The sequence below is a fragment of the Vicugna pacos genome, chromosome 32 (genome assembly GCF_048564905.1).
Source record: "Vicugna pacos chromosome 32, VicPac4, whole genome shotgun sequence".
NCBI classification, from domain to species: Eukaryota; Metazoa; Chordata; class Mammalia; order Artiodactyla; family Camelidae; genus Vicugna; species Vicugna pacos.
Window position 1 is genome coordinate 6,598,549 of NC_133018.1, and position 18,068 is coordinate 6,616,616.

The 18,068-nt window shown below is 40.1% G+C and overlaps 1 protein-coding gene and 1 long non-coding RNA gene across 2 annotated transcripts in view; one reads left to right on the plus strand and one right to left on the minus strand.

Moving 5' to 3' along the window:
* Positions 1-10,343, minus strand: CCDC117 (coiled-coil domain containing 117). The gene is made up of 5 exons (XM_072953483.1): positions 9,986-10,343; positions 9,242-9,292; positions 5,437-5,661; positions 4,848-4,985; positions 1-2,915 (listed from the first exon to the last, which is right to left on the minus strand). Exons 1-5 carry the CDS (start codon positions 10,165-10,167, stop codon positions 2,678-2,680), a joined length of 834 nt encoding a protein of 277 aa, XP_072809584.1. The 5' UTR covers positions 10,168-10,343; the 3' UTR covers positions 1-2,677.
* The window catches only part of LOC140690996 (uncharacterized), an 18,054-nt gene continuing 9,287 nt past the window's right edge, over positions 9,302-18,068 (plus strand). The window contains exons 1-2 of the long non-coding RNA XR_012066425.1: positions 9,302-9,858; positions 12,150-12,199. This is a non-coding gene — a long non-coding RNA (uncharacterized lncRNA). The remainder of the gene's footprint in view (positions 9,859-12,149; positions 12,200-18,068) is intronic.

The window sequence follows — 18,068 nt, forward strand, 5'->3', positions numbered from 1 at the left end:
TCCAAAACACTTAAGAAGTTTTATTGAAAACAATAAAATACAGAGACACCAGATTCTCATTTTAAAGTAAAACAGCATCTTCCAAACTTTCCTAGTACTGCACCATTCTTATTACTACTAAAAAACAAAAAAACCAAGTTCCAGATCCAAAATAATTAAAAGGTTCAACCTGTTGGTAAACATTCTTTTCATGGTTCTAGCTTCCACCCTTTTTTCAAACTTTACATTTGCACCTTTTCAAGAATGAGTAGCAATTTTTACTTAATATTTTTGAGAGCTGGACTTTTTTCGAATTAAAAAAACAAACAAACAAACAAAAAACACCACCACACACCCTACTCAAACTCAGAGAAAATATACATTTGTTCATTAAAGCTCACCTGCTTTAGGTAATTTTTTCTCTTCACACATTAGCATAGTAAGCCAATGTTTAATCCATGCTGCAAAAGCTATACAAAACGAAAAGACCTGTTAATTCCCTAGGAAAACCTTAAGGCAAAAGCAAAAGCCTTACACTGCAAAAGGAAAACAAAGCATGGGGACTGTGAAGATGGCTCAGATGAACAAGCACCACAAGGATGAAGAAGACAATTTCTATACAAACGTAAGCAAGATAAAGTTTAAAAAGGAGCACTGAACACTCATTTTTCCTGCAGAAATAATGATCACATCAGATAGTATGACTCCTGAAACAAGTTGTTTGGATTTTCACTAACGGAATCTTAGCTCTCACCTCTATCTACCAGTGGTAGCAGAGCCTCATTTCCAAGCTCTTCTTTCCTCTGTTCACTCTGCAGACCTTGGTCTGAGGCCTGCCCAACAATCCCCACAGAAGACAGTGTGTTTGGGTACTTCTTTTGAAAGCTGTCACTTCCCCTTAACCTGAACACTGGGACTAACTCCAAATTATTCACTTCATGTTTTCGAGTTGTACCAGAACAAACTTTTTAGCATGGAGATTTCTTTAAGGCTACAAACTTTACAAGTTGGTCCCATTAAACAATAACCTAAAGGCAGGAGTTTTTTAAATGGCATGAATCAAACACTTGCACATTTCAACAGAATACAGTTTACATTCATCTCTAAATCTGAGATTAAGAAAACTATTAGCTGGTTTCCAACTGGTTTCAATACTGGTTTGAAGTTTGAATAATTTTACTGTGTAGACATTAAATATTGTTTAAATATTAAACATTAAATCTTTTCCTGACTATCCAGACAGAAATAGAGAAAATAGAAACAACAGACAGGAGAAGAAACAGTCCAATTAACAGACTTGTGACTTCTATGCCATCTGTAACAAGGCGAGGGATCTCGGCATGGGTTTCAAAATTGCCTGGGAGCTGCCTCCTAAAAAGTCACCTCTAATTGGCATAAACCATTTTCTCTATACAAGATATCTTATTCTACAAAGACAAAAGAAACCCAGAAAACAAAACAAGAACTGGGGTGGTCTCCTGTTGTGTGATGAAAAGGCCAGTATTATACTCATTTAATAAGTTATAGTGGATATTCTGCGGCACTTTGTACTACTGGGTCCTTGCCACGCAGAAGAGCGCTTCCTGAGAAATAAAAAACTTCACTCCTGGTTACCCCCAGAGGACACCCTGAGCCTGGGTTAAGGTCCTCAAGATGAAGATTTCCTGTCAGCAGGAAGCTGTTCTCTACTAACTTTTAGGTTTACGACACAACAGTTGAAGCACCAGGCAAACTGGCCGTTTCAATTAATCTCAATGTCACTTCCCCATATGTTCTCAGTTAATTATTCAGTTATCTAAATCAACATTAAAAAACTCAATGTGCTTATACAGGCACAACCTTTTTTAACTACAGAAGTTACATGCTGGGCTTAACTGATACAGCCACTTCCTCAGAACTACCTAAGAAATGCTTCTCCCAGAGCCAATTTGCACATAGTTACCTCACAATCTTTTAAACTGTATCATTCAAAGTCAATTAAGCTGTAAACATTGCTGAATAGCTGCGCTCATCCATTATGCAAGGGAACCACAGAGCAACAGTAGCACTAGGCAAAAAAGCCTCAAAGGAAAAATCTTTTCTTTGTATTTTCACTGCATTTTCAGAGGCAGAGGTGAGCCACAATGCTACTGGCTATTTAATCAATACAACTACACTGAATTGGCAACTAACACACAAGTTTCAGAGCCTCTGTCAAATTTCCTAGCAATAGGCTTAAGCTACTGCCGTCTACCTCCTTCCCCCTAGTCATACAGTCACCGCTGTAAACAGAGCTCACATCTACAGATGAAGCCGTGACTCAACTGTCAGGGCACACTTGTAGTAGAAGCATCCTTCTGTCCTAATGCATCTTTTTCAACTCAAGTGTCTGAATATTCTCCAAGTGTATGAATGGCTTAGACGTGACAGATGATTAAGTCACGCTTACACACACAGCTTCTACACCTGACTTTGCAGGATGTAATCTCACATTCCTTTAAGAAGCTCCCTAGCAAACTGCTTTTCCCTTGAGACAAGTTTCCTTAGAAAAAATCTGAATTCAAAAAATGGCTACCCAAAATGAGAGTCCCACCCCAAATCACAGGTGGAGATATTACACCCGTTTCAAAACTTTCAAGTCCCTAAACTATACAAGCAGGCTCATGACTGGACACATGAGCCTTCTAAAATTTGACAACTTTAGTGTAGAAACTGGTTTCTAGAGTTCCATCTCTTCTTCTGTGCAAGCAGCTGTCTCCAAACTATTGTAAACAGGCAACCCTGTTTGCCGAGGTTCCAAGAACAGTTCAGTTCTTTGAGGGAAGGCAGTGCCAGCAGCTGCATGCTTAGTTTGGCTCTCTCCTGTGTAGTTCTTAGCATTAGATGACGGCTTTGGCTTATCAGAAAGGAGTTCAGGGAGAGGTTTCCAGAGCACAAGCTCCATGGAAGGACGGCTCCTAAGATGTAAAATACAGATTTTTGTCAATAATTTTATAACATGAAAATAAAAGATATACATTGAAAAACTGCTACCTAATAAAGAATTGATGGCATCAAAATAGGAGATTAATCCAAAATGATCTTTAGAAAGGCTACTCAATACATAAAACTTTATAGAGTTCTGCATTTTTTTTTTTTAATTTTGGGGAGAGGTAATTGGGTTTATTTTTTCTATTTAATGGAGGTACCAGATATTGAACCCTGGACCTTGTGCATGCTAATAAGCACCTACCACTGAGCTATACCCTCCCACTCTGCATGCATTTTTAACCAAATTAACTGGTTATACTGATGCTGTGATTAGAATATAAACATTCCACATGAAAAACAAAGGCCTTTGATTTAACTTATTATAATTTTTTCTTAAATTGTGGTTAGTATTAGCAGATGTGGACTACTATCCTGTACTAAACCATTATAAATGACAATGAAACACTGACCAAACACATTAAAAATATCTCAGTATGCCTTTTGCTTAGTATAGCTATAGTTATAAAGCTTCTTGCAGTTAAGCCACTGTTTGTACCTAACCCCCCAGCCCTCCTTATCTAGTGATGGCTTTATTTTGCTTTACTTGCCCTAGGACCCAAAAGCAAGTAAAGCAAAATAAAATTCAAACAATGAAGAACACCCTTCAAAGGCTAGCTTCTGGAAAACTACCAAGAGCAGAAAGTGCTACGTTTTAGGCTGGAGGGCAATGTGACCTGCTTACTCTTGGCTAAACTATTTACCCACCCTCAGGGCTGGGTAGTTAATTATAAGCTCAAGCTAGGAGACTAATGCAAAACCCTTGTGAGCTCACATCAAGCAGCAGCTGAACCCATTGTGTCTAAATGCAGTAATACCTCATCAACCTGGCACCAGTGGGACTGGAATCCTAAGAGAATTTTTCAGGTATCTGACACTTACCCTCACTGAGTACCAAGTCTACCTGAAGTCTTTTCCGGGCAACACCTAAATGGCACTTTATAACTTGCCTACTACAGCTGACTCTCCATCTATGTGGGTTCTGATCTGGACCATTTTATAAAAGGGACTTGAGTATCGGCGGATTTTAGTATCTATAGGACGTCCTGGAACCAATCAACCATGGAATGACAACTGTATTTTTATAGAGCAGGTAATGACCACTTGAGATTATCTAAACTCAAGGACTACAAGAATTACATGGTTCTCATTAGTTCTTATGTTAATGGGCCCAAGGCTGCTTTGCTTTTTAGGTTCTTATGTTTGCTTTCCAGTTTCCTCTCTTGTCCTCACACTGTACTGTCACTATTATGAGTTTGTCTGTTCTGCTCTCACTTGTGTCTCTGTGTTTCTACTTTGATGACTGAGAAAATGAGATAACAGATGAGCTCATCTAACTGGGTCTAAAGGGCAAAATGGCTCTTAGAGCTAAAGAGCTGAGGGGCTACCCACTGAGACAAGAATACGAGCTTTGGATTGGGACCTTTGTTATAACACTTCTGACTGCTGGGAGACTTCGTTTGTTTCCTAGGTCTCAATGGTGGTCGCAGATAACCAGAGAACCAGGTAAACAGGAAGTCTTGAAATGTGGTTCCTACATCCTATCACAGGAATCTAAGAGAATGGGTTCTCTTGTCAATCCTCCCATTCCCAAATATTAAGACTATTAGTGCATTTCAGGAACTCAAAACAACCCAGTGGTAAGTAGGCAAGGCAGCCACTCCTGCATATTCCCAACTCCTTGCACAGCATTTTGCTCAAAGGCAATCACGTAAGGAAAGGTCTGTTTCCAACCTGGGCTAAAAACACAACCTGCTGTGCTTGCACCTGGAGGATGGTGAGAACAGGATGGGCAGTGCCTAGAGACACTGGGTTTTCCCTCCAACATCCTAACTGAATAGAAACCAGAAGGCAAAACTTACATGGACTCAATCATTTTCTTTGTAAAGACTTCATCAAATTCCCTCTTCAAACCTGTTTTCATGGTATCAGAAAGGACAAGGCTGGGGAGATGGTTAACATTTCTGTCAGCTTCAACTTCTTCATCTTCGTCAATTATTCTAAACACAGGCAGAAGCAGAGAAAGAAAAATTAGTTAGGCTATTATGTATTCTATTAATTGCACAAAATTTAAAAAATAAGAGCAACAGGTGCTACAGCAACAGATCAAGTAAAATATGAGACTATACTTGAGTGAAAGTAGATACAAAAGAGCTGTTCAACATTGCACTTAAAGTTTTACATTAAATGCAATCAAATTTGAAGAATGTGTCCCCGAAAACTCTTATAAACCAAAAATTAGTATTCAGAGACAGTAACTGAAAATATTTAGCCCAGTTTTATGAGAAGAGCGCATTTAACATTTAAGGTATATACTTTGAGCTTTTTGATTTTTATAGTCTGATAGGCTGAGAATCAAGGACTCACCAAATGATGAATCAGACTAAATTTAAAAGAGTAGAGCTACACATACACACACGCGCTATATATATGTATGTGCTGTCCATTTACCTGTCCTCAATTTCCTGAAGCCTCCTTCGGGCAACTTCACACTGTGGTTCTCCTGTTGTCTGATCCATCTCTTCACAAATAACATCTAACATGCCAGGCGCAGAAAGGCCACTAGTGCATGGATTTACTCCATGACCCTCTATATCCTGATGTGCACAAAGAATCCAGTCATTAGGACCAGCACAGAGCCCTGCTTCAGTTAGCCTTTTCTTTCTTACTGGACAACTGAAAAAAAAAAAAAAATCAATGAAAATCCTGACTAATATAAATGAAATGTGTATCACCTCTCTCTCTAATCAAATTCTTCTATGAAAAAACTCTGACTTTTGACAGTGTGTGATTACAAGATGGAAAATCACACGCTTTCTGTTCTGTCATTCTCAGAGCCTCCCTGAGATGTTTCCCTTGCTGTATTTGTCAAATTAGGTTGCACTTGCAAGATTTTGTCTTTTTCTGATTAGAAGTGTTCAGTGTGGGAACTTAATGCCATTCCCACCTATCTGGCTCTGGAGAGGTCAAATGGGAAGTAAAGAAACCAAAAATCACAAAGCAGCAATTCAGTGCCAGCCGTATTTTTCAGATTGCTGTTGCTCCACCACACTAGTCATACAGGTAACCTATATCTCCTTAGGGGAAAATATACATATGCCTCATGGGGGGGGTGGGGTGTAGCATGTACTACAGGTGAGGTTGATATTGCGAATTTCTTGGTTCTCTCAAAAATGTCATTTGCCCCGAGTCCCTGACTAAAAATGGGGCACACTTTTCTCCCACATTGCAACATAAAGTATTTTCACTTCCTAGAAACGGTTGTATTTCATTGAGTTCATCAAATCCAATTTATTTGTTTTGCAGATGTGGAAACTAGGACCTAGAAAACTAAAATGTCCCCTCCAGAGTGTAATGTAAGGTGAGCTGTATTCTGGGCACCAGACTCCAGAGGTAGATCTTGAATCCTACATCTCTATGCCTTTTTCACTAAAACTGCCTGACTTGCTACAGAAGCTCAACTGTTCAAGCTCTTACCATGAACTAGTATTTGCACTACATGCCCAGTGTTTAGCTGAAAGCTGTCCTTAAGCAAGTTAAACAAATAACCTGATGGAGCAGCCCTGTTTCATTTAAGTATTTAGACCAAAAGTACTTTATTGCCTGAGCATCAGCAAGTGCAATCTCAAGACCAGAACACAAACTGCACCAAAAAATTCACTGATGGCTACCACAGCTTCTGATTCAAAAGAAGAGTCAAAGGAAGCAGAATGTATTTTACAAGGAGAAATTTCAATTTCATGTTAAGACTATGAAAAGCAACATTAAAGTCTCTGGCAATATAAAATCTGACAAGTAATGATGCTGCCTTGAACCTAAAGCTTTTACTAGAATCAATTGTTAAATAGTATGTCTAGTTTATAATTAATTTCAATTCATAAGAAAGTATTAAAAATGTCTATCCATACATCAAATATTTCTGTAATATTTGGATAGTTTTAAAGTATGTTATGTTTTGGAAAGCAGAAGAAAAAGTTATACACATAAGAGATCTAAGAAAAAGCAGAGTAAATCTAGAAGGAACAGGTAATTTCCCAGCACATCTAACAACTCAACTGAGTATCAGAGCTGGGTTCTGATCTCTGACATTCAACATAATTTGAGCTAAATAATTTCATGCCTCTAGGTCGTATGCAAATAATTAGAGATTAATGATGATTAAGTCCCAAAGAAAATGTAATATAAAGGACTTTAAAGTTCTGATAAGAGCTATGAAAAGTGGCAGATGGGCAGCACACTTCTGGGCATTCAGCATCCAACTGCCCAGTCCGTTATCATCCCTGGGCCTTAACCTCCCCATCTATAAATTAAAGGCAGTTAACTTTTAAAGCCAATTGTTTTTACACATCAAACTTTTTATTTATGACATTGGAATCCTTTATTCAATAATCTCTTATAGGGGACCCCAAAAGATAAAAGTATCCACAGCAATCCCAAGGCAATAAAGAACTGGTCCAGTGTTTTTTTTAATACTAAGGCAACTTTCAAACCTACTGTCTCATTAGTCTATATATCTGCCAGGTGAGAAAATTCAAAGCTTCTGCTGGCAAAACAAAACAAAACATACATAAAGTTGAAAGACAAACAACAAATTTGAGGAAAACACAATCCATATAATAAACTGATTTAATAAAATTCCTCATAGATTAACAAGAAAAAGACCAAGCCAATAAAAAATTTGCAGAAACATGGATGATTCACAGAAAATGACACACAAATGTCTTAAAAGATTTTCAACATCGCCTACAATTTACAAAATACAAATTAAAACAGTGATCTAAATTCTTTAATTATAAAATCCCTACACTCATTAACAACAAACTTATACTTCAATAAATTACAAAACAAAAATCCATGAAAATAATATTCAAGATACAGACTGCTGCCAGGATCCCAGAATGGTACTCTATCTCCTTTTCCCTATAGGTAAAGTCTTTTAAGGTAACCACTCCATTAAAAAAAAATTATCACATGTAGACATGCAACCTTAGATGGTTTTTAGTTTTGCCTGGTTTTGAATCTTTTATTTGGGGCATTATACTATATACATACACATTCTTGTGATGTATCTTTTGCTCACACTATGCTTATGACACATCTATGTTGATAGGTGTGGTTCTTTTTTTTTTTTTTTTCTTTTTCTCCCTTAACACAGTTCAGCAAAGTTTATCCATTTTACTGTTGAGGGACATTCCAGTTTTGAACTGTAACGAAACAAGGATGCTATGAACTTTCTTGTACCTGTCTTCTGATGAGCGCAGGTACATATACAAGAGAACTGTTGGGCAAATGGGTATGTGTGCCTTCAACTCATGATTTAATGCAAAACTGTTTCCTAAAATACTGCAGCAATTTACATTCTCATTCATAATGTTTGACCCCCGTGCTACACAACTGCTCCAATAGCTGGTGGTAGAGTAGTATGTCACTGTGCCTTTAATACATGCACCTTCCTTTAAAGATTGAGGCGGTTAAACATCTTTGCACTTGGTTGGTCATTTGGATATCCTCTTTGGGGAAGTCTTCTACTCATTTTTTTAACTAGACTGTCTGTCTATGAGATCCAATTTTTTATCTCAGTTAAGTGCTGCTCAAAAAGTTTGAAAATACAGTTCTAGTGAGAAGATGGAGAAACAAGCATTCCCACCACTAAAAGGAGATAAACTGGCAACAACTCTTGTTCAAAATTCAAAATGCACACACTTTAAGATCCAGCAGTTCCCCATCCAGGAATCCATTTACCTACTTGCAAATAAATTCAAGGAACTTAAGAGTAACATGAAAAGATCGATATGTTGCAGTGTGAACAGTACCTTACTACAAATGTAGTATATATAATTTGTATATACAATTATATACAGATGTATATACAATTATATACAATTATAAACTTGTAAATTTTCACATTACCTTCTTTAGAAGAAACAGGAAACAGTTAACAAAGGTAACCTCTGGGGAGAACTGGGAGCAAGGAGTGTTAAGACTTGTTCAACAGACTTCTGCGAATTCTTTTACTTTGTGCATGTAATAATATTCACATGGCTCAAAATTCAAACATTACAATCCATTTTGAGTAAAAAGTTTCTCTCTGACCTGCCCAGCTCCCTCCTCTAAAAGGCAACCCATGTTATCAATTCCTTGGGCCTCCTTTCAGAGACACCTAACGTTTCACCTTTTCACTTAAAACAAGTAATTACGGATATAAAATAGGTTAAATAAGTGACTATTAAGCGAATAAATGAAACCTGAAACTTACTCATCATCCTCCTCCTCTCGCTTGTGTTTCTTTCTACAGTGAACTGAAACACTGTTGAAACAAATTAAAAAGTCAGTCAGTTGAGAAACTGAGTTTGTGCGTTCAGTATCTACTTTCTCTGGCTCTGATAATCTTGCGCACCCCACCCCTACCAGCTGCCCTCTTCCTTGCCGAGTGGGATGGATACACAGGTCCTAGGGTCAGTCAGGTAAATGCTGGATAACTCAATTAGAGGTTGAAATCTAAACTTCTCATTTGGCCAAGACCGTAGGAGATAAATTTGGGGGGGACCAGAGTAGGGAAAACGCATTCGGGGCGGGCACCGTGCTAAGCACTTAGTATTATGATCTCACTAGGAGCACCCATTTCTGTCTCAAGTTGCGGACGAGGAAACTCGGTGTCGAAAGGCGCTAAAAGTTACCAGCGGCAGCGGCCGCGCCGCGGTGTGGAGGGGAGCGAGGCGGCCCCGCGCCGAGGGCAAATCTAGACTTCGGTCGGCCCGGGTTCCCATCCCCGCGCAACCTGAGTGAGCTCCGGGCGGTTTCCTCCCTTGCCGGGCGCAGGCGGGCCGAGGTCTGAACCGGACTCCCGCGCGGTGCGACCTCGGGCGACTTGAGGTAACCGCCTGTGGGGCTCAGTCTCCTCATCTGCAGCCTGGGGCTGAGAAGCCCCCGTAGAGGGTCACGGGGAGAGTTAACGAGCCCGCGCCCACCCACCCGCCCGGCCGGCCGCCGGGCTCCTCACCGTCCGCGCGCCGCGCTCCCACCGGGGCTGCTCGGGGCGGCGCGGGGTCCCGACCGCGGGGCCAGCTCGGCGCCGTCCGCCCCCGGCGGGAAGGCCCGGCCAGGGAAGGCCGCCGGCGGCTGCAGGAAGTCCGAGCCGCCGCTCAGGGGAAGACCGCTGAAGGGCCGGCCGAGCGCCGCCATGGCCGGGGAGACGAGGAGGCTGCGCCCGCGTCCCCGGCCGCCCGCGTCGCCAGGCCCGGCAGCTGCGGCCACAGCGACTGCCGAGAGGCGCCCGCCTCTGAGCCCGCTTCCGACCCCACGTCACGCCTTCTAGAACCCTCCACCCCGGGCCGCCCCAGGGCACGCCGGGATTTGTTGTGTGTGGAGGCCTGCTGCCGCGAGGGATGCCGGGAGTTGCAGTTCTTGCAGACTAAGTAAGATGGCCGCTTCAGCGTCGTCTCCAGATCTCGAGGCTGGCCCTGGCCGACTTAAATTTAGGCGTCGGTTCGAATCCTCACTCTGCAAGTTATGTAACTTCTGTACCTCAGTTTTCTCAGGAGTAAAACCCGAAAATAGTAGTACCTGTGTTCATAAGCTTGATGGGAGAAGTAAATGAATGAAAATATCCAGAGCCCTTAGAACACTGCTTGGCACCTAGTACACATTGAAAATCGGCCGCTTTTTCCTCCTATGTTTGAACCTAAATGAAGTTGGTGATGCCTTAGCGGGAACAGCGTGGAGGATCAGGGCAAACCTCTTGTGAGAAACACTGGCAAGCCTTCCAGCCTCTGTCTGGGGCATCCACTGGCAAAGGCTGGCCAGAGGGGCTAGCACAGTTGGTTACTCCAACCACCGACCATGTCCATCCATCTCAGGAAAGGGCACCATCACCTAGTATGAATGGCTAATGCCAAAATCAATGCCCTTCAGCCAATGACCGTCAGGAACGCACGTACGATAGAACAAAGATGGGTTTATCAGCTTACTGCAGTGAGGGAGTGTCTCAGTGAGAGGGTGTTAGAAAAGGTTTCCTACAGGATTTGGGTGTATCCATAGGCGATTTGTGGTAAGGTTCAATAAAGCAGGGCTTTGCTCTGGAGTTAATGCCGTCAGGAAGCAGGGATAATTCTGTGGGTATCATAGTCAATCTCTTCTAGAAGGTGGATGGAAGGAAGGAAGGAAGGAAGGAAGGAGGGGAGGCTAAGCCTGTAATTGGAACAGCCGGGATGGGAGATGTTTGGTCATTTTTAAGGCTTGGACAATGTTTACACTTTTTTTTTCTTTTATGTGTTTGTCAAGTTGTTCCAGCACCACTTAATAAAAAGACTATCCTTTCTCAACTGCTTTGCCTTCCTAACTTTTTACAAAACGGTTGTCCAAATATGTGTAGTTCTATTTTTGGACTCTATTCTATTCTCTGATCTATATGTCTATTTATGCTAACATCACACTGTTCTGATTATTGTAGCTTCGTAATAATTCTTGAAATCAGATAGTGTTAGCCTGTTCACTTTATTATTTTTCAAATCTTTTTTGATAATTTTAGGTCCTTTGTATTTCCATATGAATTTTTATTACTTATTTATTAATTTATTTATGAGGGTAGGTAATTAGGTTTATTTACCTATTTATTTTAGTGGAAGTACTGGGAATTGAACCTGGGACCTCCTGCATGCTAGGCATGCTCTCTGCCACTGAGCTCTAGACTACTTCCACAACGTTTACATTTTTGTCTGTGTTCAGACATGATTACAAAGTGGCCTTGTTTTTATCTTGATCCATCAAGGTCGCACCTCAGTCCTTGTTTAATGTTGATATTATGTGAAATTGTTTAATAGGAAACAACAGGGTCCACCTAATAATAATACCAGGTCAGTTTCAGCTGTCAGAAGATGCTTTTCTCTTTCTGACCAAAAACCTAAGCATCATTTTTTTGTGGGTTTTTTAAATTGAAGTATAGCTGATTTATAATGTGTTAATTTCTGGTGTACAGTATAGTGATTTATTTATATATATTCCTTTATATTTGAATATATATATATAATTCCTTTTCATATTCTTTTTCATTATAGGCCATTACAGAGTATTGAATATAGTTCCTTGTGCTATTGTTTATCTATTTTATACATAGTAGTTAGTACCTACAAATTCTGAACTCTCAATTTACCCCTTTCCACCCCCAGACACTGAATCTACTGGTGCTTTGATCTCAGATTTCCCAGCCTCCAGAACTGTGAGCATAACTTTCTGTTGTTTATACACCACCCAGTCTATGATATTTGTTATATCAGCTGAATAGACTAAGACATGAGGTTAAAAACAAGAGGCCAAAAGAAGCAGACAATACCAGCAGCAAGCATTTATTGAGCACTTACTATGTACTAGGCATGGTTCTGAGTTGCACCACTTCGTGTCAGCTCCACCTCAGCTCTGTACAACAGTGTTAATATTACCACTTTGCAGAATAAGAAGCTAAGATTCAGAGAGGTGAAGGACCAAGCTCAAGGTCTCACAGTTAGTAATGATGGTTCTGGAAAGATTTGACTGATTTCAAAGACAGGAATATCATCACTGCTTTCCACGAGCAAATAGAAACTTTTTTTCCTGCTGAGTACCCCCAAAATACATTTTCAAGGAAAGATCCCAGTATTAGTCAGGATTCTCCAGAGAAACAGAACGAACAGGATACATAGAGAAATATATAAAAGAAGATGGGAATCACTTGCTTATGGAAGCCTGGAAGTCCCACAATCTGCTGTCTGCAGCTAGAGAACCAGAAAGCCAATGATGTAATTCAGCCAGAATCTGAAGACCTGTGAATCAGGTGGTCTGATGGTGTAAGTCCTGAGTCAGAAAGCTTGAGAACTAGGAGCACTGACATCCAAGGGCAGAAGGCAGATGTCTCAGCTCCAGCAGAAAAAGAGCCAATCTGCCCTTCCTTCTTTTTGTTCTATTAGAGCCCTCAGTGGATTGGGTGATGCCCATCCACATCGGAGAGCCATCTGCATTACTCAGTTCCCTAGTTCAAGTTCTAATCTCTTCCAGAAACGTCTTCAGAGGCACACCAAGAAATAATGTTTTACCAGCTATCCGGGCATCCCTTAGCCTAGTCAAGCTGCCACATAAAATTAAACATCACAGTCCCTAAGGAATTAATGTTCCTGCTTTAAAAGGGACAACCACCATGCTTGTCAAGGTTGGAGGGAAATCTATACCTTCAGGTGTTGCCAATGACATTGCAAATAGGTGAGCCCCTTCTCAAAAGTAGCATTTGTTCTCAGATCATCAAAGTTTTGGTGTATTATGGCTACAGCTATGGAAAAAAACATGTGTGCATATGATGATAAAAAGGGATGTAATATGTAAATAGGAAATACTGAGGGTTAGGGTTAGGAAAAAAAAAAAAACCAAAACTTACAACTGATAGCACACTAAATTGTGGAAAGCTGAATGTTTGCCCTGAAGATTGAAAATAAGACAAAGACGTCTAGTCTCACCATTTCTATTCAACATTGTACTGGAGGGTCTAGCCAGAGCAATTAGACATCCAGATTGAAAAGGAAGAAGTAAAATCAGATAGCATGATTTTAACTATAGGAAGGTTCAAGAAGTCTGCTATAAAACTATTGGAACTAATACTGTGTTCAGCAAGGTTGTAGTTTACAGCTCAATATTTTAAAAATAGTAAAATATTTAAATTAAAAAATTAAAAAACCAATTGTATTTCTATACACTAGCAATAAATAATCTGAAAATGACATTAAGAAAGTAATTCCGTTTACAATAGCATCAGAAAGAATAAAATACTTAGGAATAACTCTAATAAAACAAGCACATGACTTTTATACTGAAATTACAAAACACAGGTGAAAGAAATGAATGATGATGTAAATAAATGAAAAGATTGCCCATTCTCATGAAGCAGAAGACTTAATATTGTTGTTTTAATATTGAATACTCCCCACATTGAACCACAGATTCAATGCAATCGTTACAAAAATTCTGACTTTTTGGGGGGCAGATATTGACAAACTGATTGTAAAGTTCATACAGAAATGCAAGTGTTATATAGTAGAGAATTTGACTGGCCTTTGTCTAAATCCTTGGAATTTCTGGAGTAATAGATGTGTCTTTGTTGTTCTTGATCTCCTTGGATCACTCCTGAGTTTATGCTAATAAATGAGGTGACACCAGGTGAGGGCATTTATTGAGTTCTGTGAATCATTCTAGTGAATTTTTGAGAGGGGTGATAGGACCTGTCTGGATTTGTAGCTAATCTGTTATACTTATAGATGGCCTGGGGACCCCACTTGAGGTTGTCATCTAAAATTAGGGCACACTTGTTGGACCTAATCCTGTGTCCTTAAACTTGTGGAATCTGATCCTAACTATCAGTGGTTAGTGTCAGAATTATACTGCAGTATTACATTGACGTCAGAATAGCAAGGGACCCAGAAAGCCAAACAATCTTAAAAAGGAAGAATCATGTTTGTGGACTCAGCCTCTTTCCTGTGATGAGGAAAACACACAGAGTTCCTAGTTGCTGTCCCTGCTCACACCCAAAGTCTGAACATTTAGATAAGGACTTGAGTTTAGGATGTCCACTGTTCAGTTCCCACTTTGCTTTTCACCTTTTAAAGTGACCACTTAAGAGTTAAGCCTATAAATATGTTAGTGACCTCTGCCCCAGTTACCTTCTAAGTAATAGATGCCTGCTACCCTACTTTCTATCTCCTGCTCACCCCTGACCTGGGACAGAGGACTGCCCCTCCCCTGGTTCGTTGCAAACCGCAACCCCTTTCTGGGATCTATAAGTAAAAAATTCTTGTGACTTTACCTCCTTTGTGTGGATATACTGAAACTGTGCCTTCAATCAAATTGACCCTATGGGTTTCATTTCCCCGAAGTGGGAGCTCAGATGCTGAAGGAACTAAACAGGGACCCTTGCGGATGGCTTGTGCCCCCTTATTCAGCAGGTCATAATCTGCATATTCTTGATTCAATACCCTGTCTCTGGCTTCTCAACACACTTTCCAATTTCAAAACAGTATAGTAGTGACATAAGGTTAGACATATAGATCTGAGACAGGAGGGAAGAGGGCAGGGCACAGCCATTCAAGGAAGGAAAGCAATTGACACAAAAATGGTGGAAGATTCAACTCCCACTTGGCCTTGAGGATTAAGATGGCGGGAGGTTTGACTTAAAGTAGACCTTGAGCTTTATTATATGCTCATTGTAACATATTAGTGTGATAAATAACATGCCCACAGGCGCCATGACAGTCCCAAGGCTAAGGGCAAAAGGCCAAAGAGTGGGCAGTGGCCAAATTCCTGGGAATCCCAGCCCCTTCCCCAGGGTAGTTGGAATGGTTCCACCTGTAGGCATGTGAAGCTACTGAGCCCATAAAAACTGGCAACACCACGCCTGGCTGCCCTTTTTTGCTCCCTCCTCTTCAGAGATTGCTTGCACTCTGTCTATGGAGTGTGTACCTACTTTTACTTTAACCTGAGCACCCAAATCCCACACCTCTTTCCTTGCCTTTCCCTTTCCTTTTGAAACAGCCTACACTCTATGCAGTATGTATCTCTCTAAAGAAATCTACCTTTATTCAACTGTGGCTCTCTCTTGAATTCTTTCCTGTGTGAAGCCAAGGACCTGCAAGTTGGCAGGGCTTGTTCCAGAAGCTCAACCGAGACCTGGGACATGGGCCTCCTCATGCCCTACATCTGTTTTTCCTGCATCAGATCTATAGAACAGAATTCAGGATTCAAAAATAATATATCCTCACATTTATGATCAATTGATTTTCAACAAAGGTGCCAAGACAATTCAATGAGGGGAAAATAGACTTTTCTTTTCTTTTTTTAATTGAAGTACAGTCAGTTATGATGTGTCAATTTCTGGTGTACAATGCAATGTCCCAGTCATGCATATACATACATATATAGGCTTTTCAACTAATGATATTGGGACAATTGGCTAGCCACTTGCAAAAGAATGAGGTTGGACCTCTTTACACCATATACAAAAATTAACTCAAAATGGATTATTTACCTAAATGTAGGAGCTAAAAATGTAAAACTTGTAGATGAAAACATTTAGAAGTAAATATTTGTGACCTTGGGTTAGGTAATGGTTTCTTAGACATGACACCAAAAGGATAAGTAATAAACAAAAGACTGGTAAGCTGGGCTTCATCAGAATTAAATAATTATGTGGTTCAAAGGATATCATCCATAAAGTGAAAAGACAACTCATAAAACAGGAGAAAATATTTGCAAATCACATGTCCATTAAAGGACTTGTTCCAGAATATGCAAAAAAAAAATTCTTACAACTCAACAATAAAAAGACAACCCAGTTTTTAAATGGGCAGAGGTGGGTTGGGGTGTATAGCTCAGTGCTAGAGTGCCTGCTTAGCATGCACAAGGTCCTGGGTTCAATCCCCAGTACCTCCATGAAAAAATAAATAAACCTAATTACCTCCCCCCAGATAGGAAAAAAAAAAAGAATATAAATGGGCAAAGGGTGTGAAAAGACACTTCTTCCAAAAAGATTTACAAATGCCTAGAAAGTACATGAAAATATGTTCAACATCAATAGTCAGAAATGCAAATCAAAATGACAATGAGATGCCACTTTATACCTATTAGGATGGATAAAATTTAAAAGACAATGAAAAGTTTTTGCAAGAGTGTGGGGAAATTAGACTCTTCACACTCTGCTGGTAAGATGTAAGTGTTACATCCACTTTGGGAAACAGTTTGGCAGTTCCTCAACAGATTAAGCATAGAGTTACCGTATGACCCAGAAGTTCCACTCCTAGGCATATACCCATGAAAAATGAAAATATATGTCCACACGAAAATGCGTACATTTATCCTAAGTGAAAGATGCTAGTCACTAAATGGCAAGGTCCTACTGTACAGCAATGGGAACTATACTCAGTATTTTGTAATAACCTGTAATGGAAAAGAATATATATATATATATATATATGTAACTGAATCACTTTGCTGTACACCAGAAACTAACACAACATTGTAAATCAACTATACTTCAATTAAATATATATATATACACACAATTTGTAATGTAACTTCTTCTCCCTTCCTTAGTCCACTGGGTAAACTCTGATTTTTTACCTTTGCTGTCCTCTCATCAGCTCCTCTGCAAAGTCTATCCTGCCTCTCCCCTTTCCCCAACAGATCAGATCCCCAACCTTTACAACCTCATTCATCCTTAATTACTTCCCTAGAGGTACCGCCTCCAAATACAGCCACACCGGGGGTTAGGGCTTCAGTATAAGACTTTTTTTGGGGGAGGGGCACATTCAGTCCATAACCCTAGGCCTGTCTGACAGCAGAGCAGACAGTCATAAATTAGTCAACACCACTGGTTTGTTCTGATACCATATTAGGAGCAATGTGGGGTTGGGAGGTGGGTGCTTAATTTCCTTTACTTGGTCAGAAACTAATCCAAATAGGGCTGGGAACCTTTCAGAGGTCTAGAAGCCTCCCTCCCATAGGGCTTTGTCAAGGAACACTTGAAAGTGTTCCTGGATTTAGAAGTCCAGCTAAACTTGGAGTTTATACTAAAAGGGAAAGAATTTGGAAGAAAAGGGGAAAAAAAGAAGTAATCCCACTGACTCAGATGCCATGTCTCAGAAACAAAGTCTTTATAAATTTATTCCCCAAATCAGACATGCTTGGCTGTGGTCTTTCCAGGTGATGGCAACAGGTAAAGGAAAGTTTCTTTGAAGTTCCTCCAAAGACATTGAAACAAATTCATCTATTTGATTTCTTTTTGTGGTCCGATTGTTTTGGTGTTGATCATTGTTCTGAAGGACAGAGGATTGTCTTACAGGAGTATTTCAAACACTCCTTTCATTTCCTCTGCCTTTGCAGAAGCACCCAATCTAATCAGGACATTCGCTTGCTTTGTAATTATTTAAAGGATTCCCTGTGTGTGTTCAGACAAGTAACTCATTTACCTTGTAAATGGTGAGGGGGTTGGAGATTGTACTGATATTCCCAAGGACTATGGAGCCCGACAGCTGCTGCAGAGTATTTGCCTTCAGAAGATCCATTAATCCTAAAAT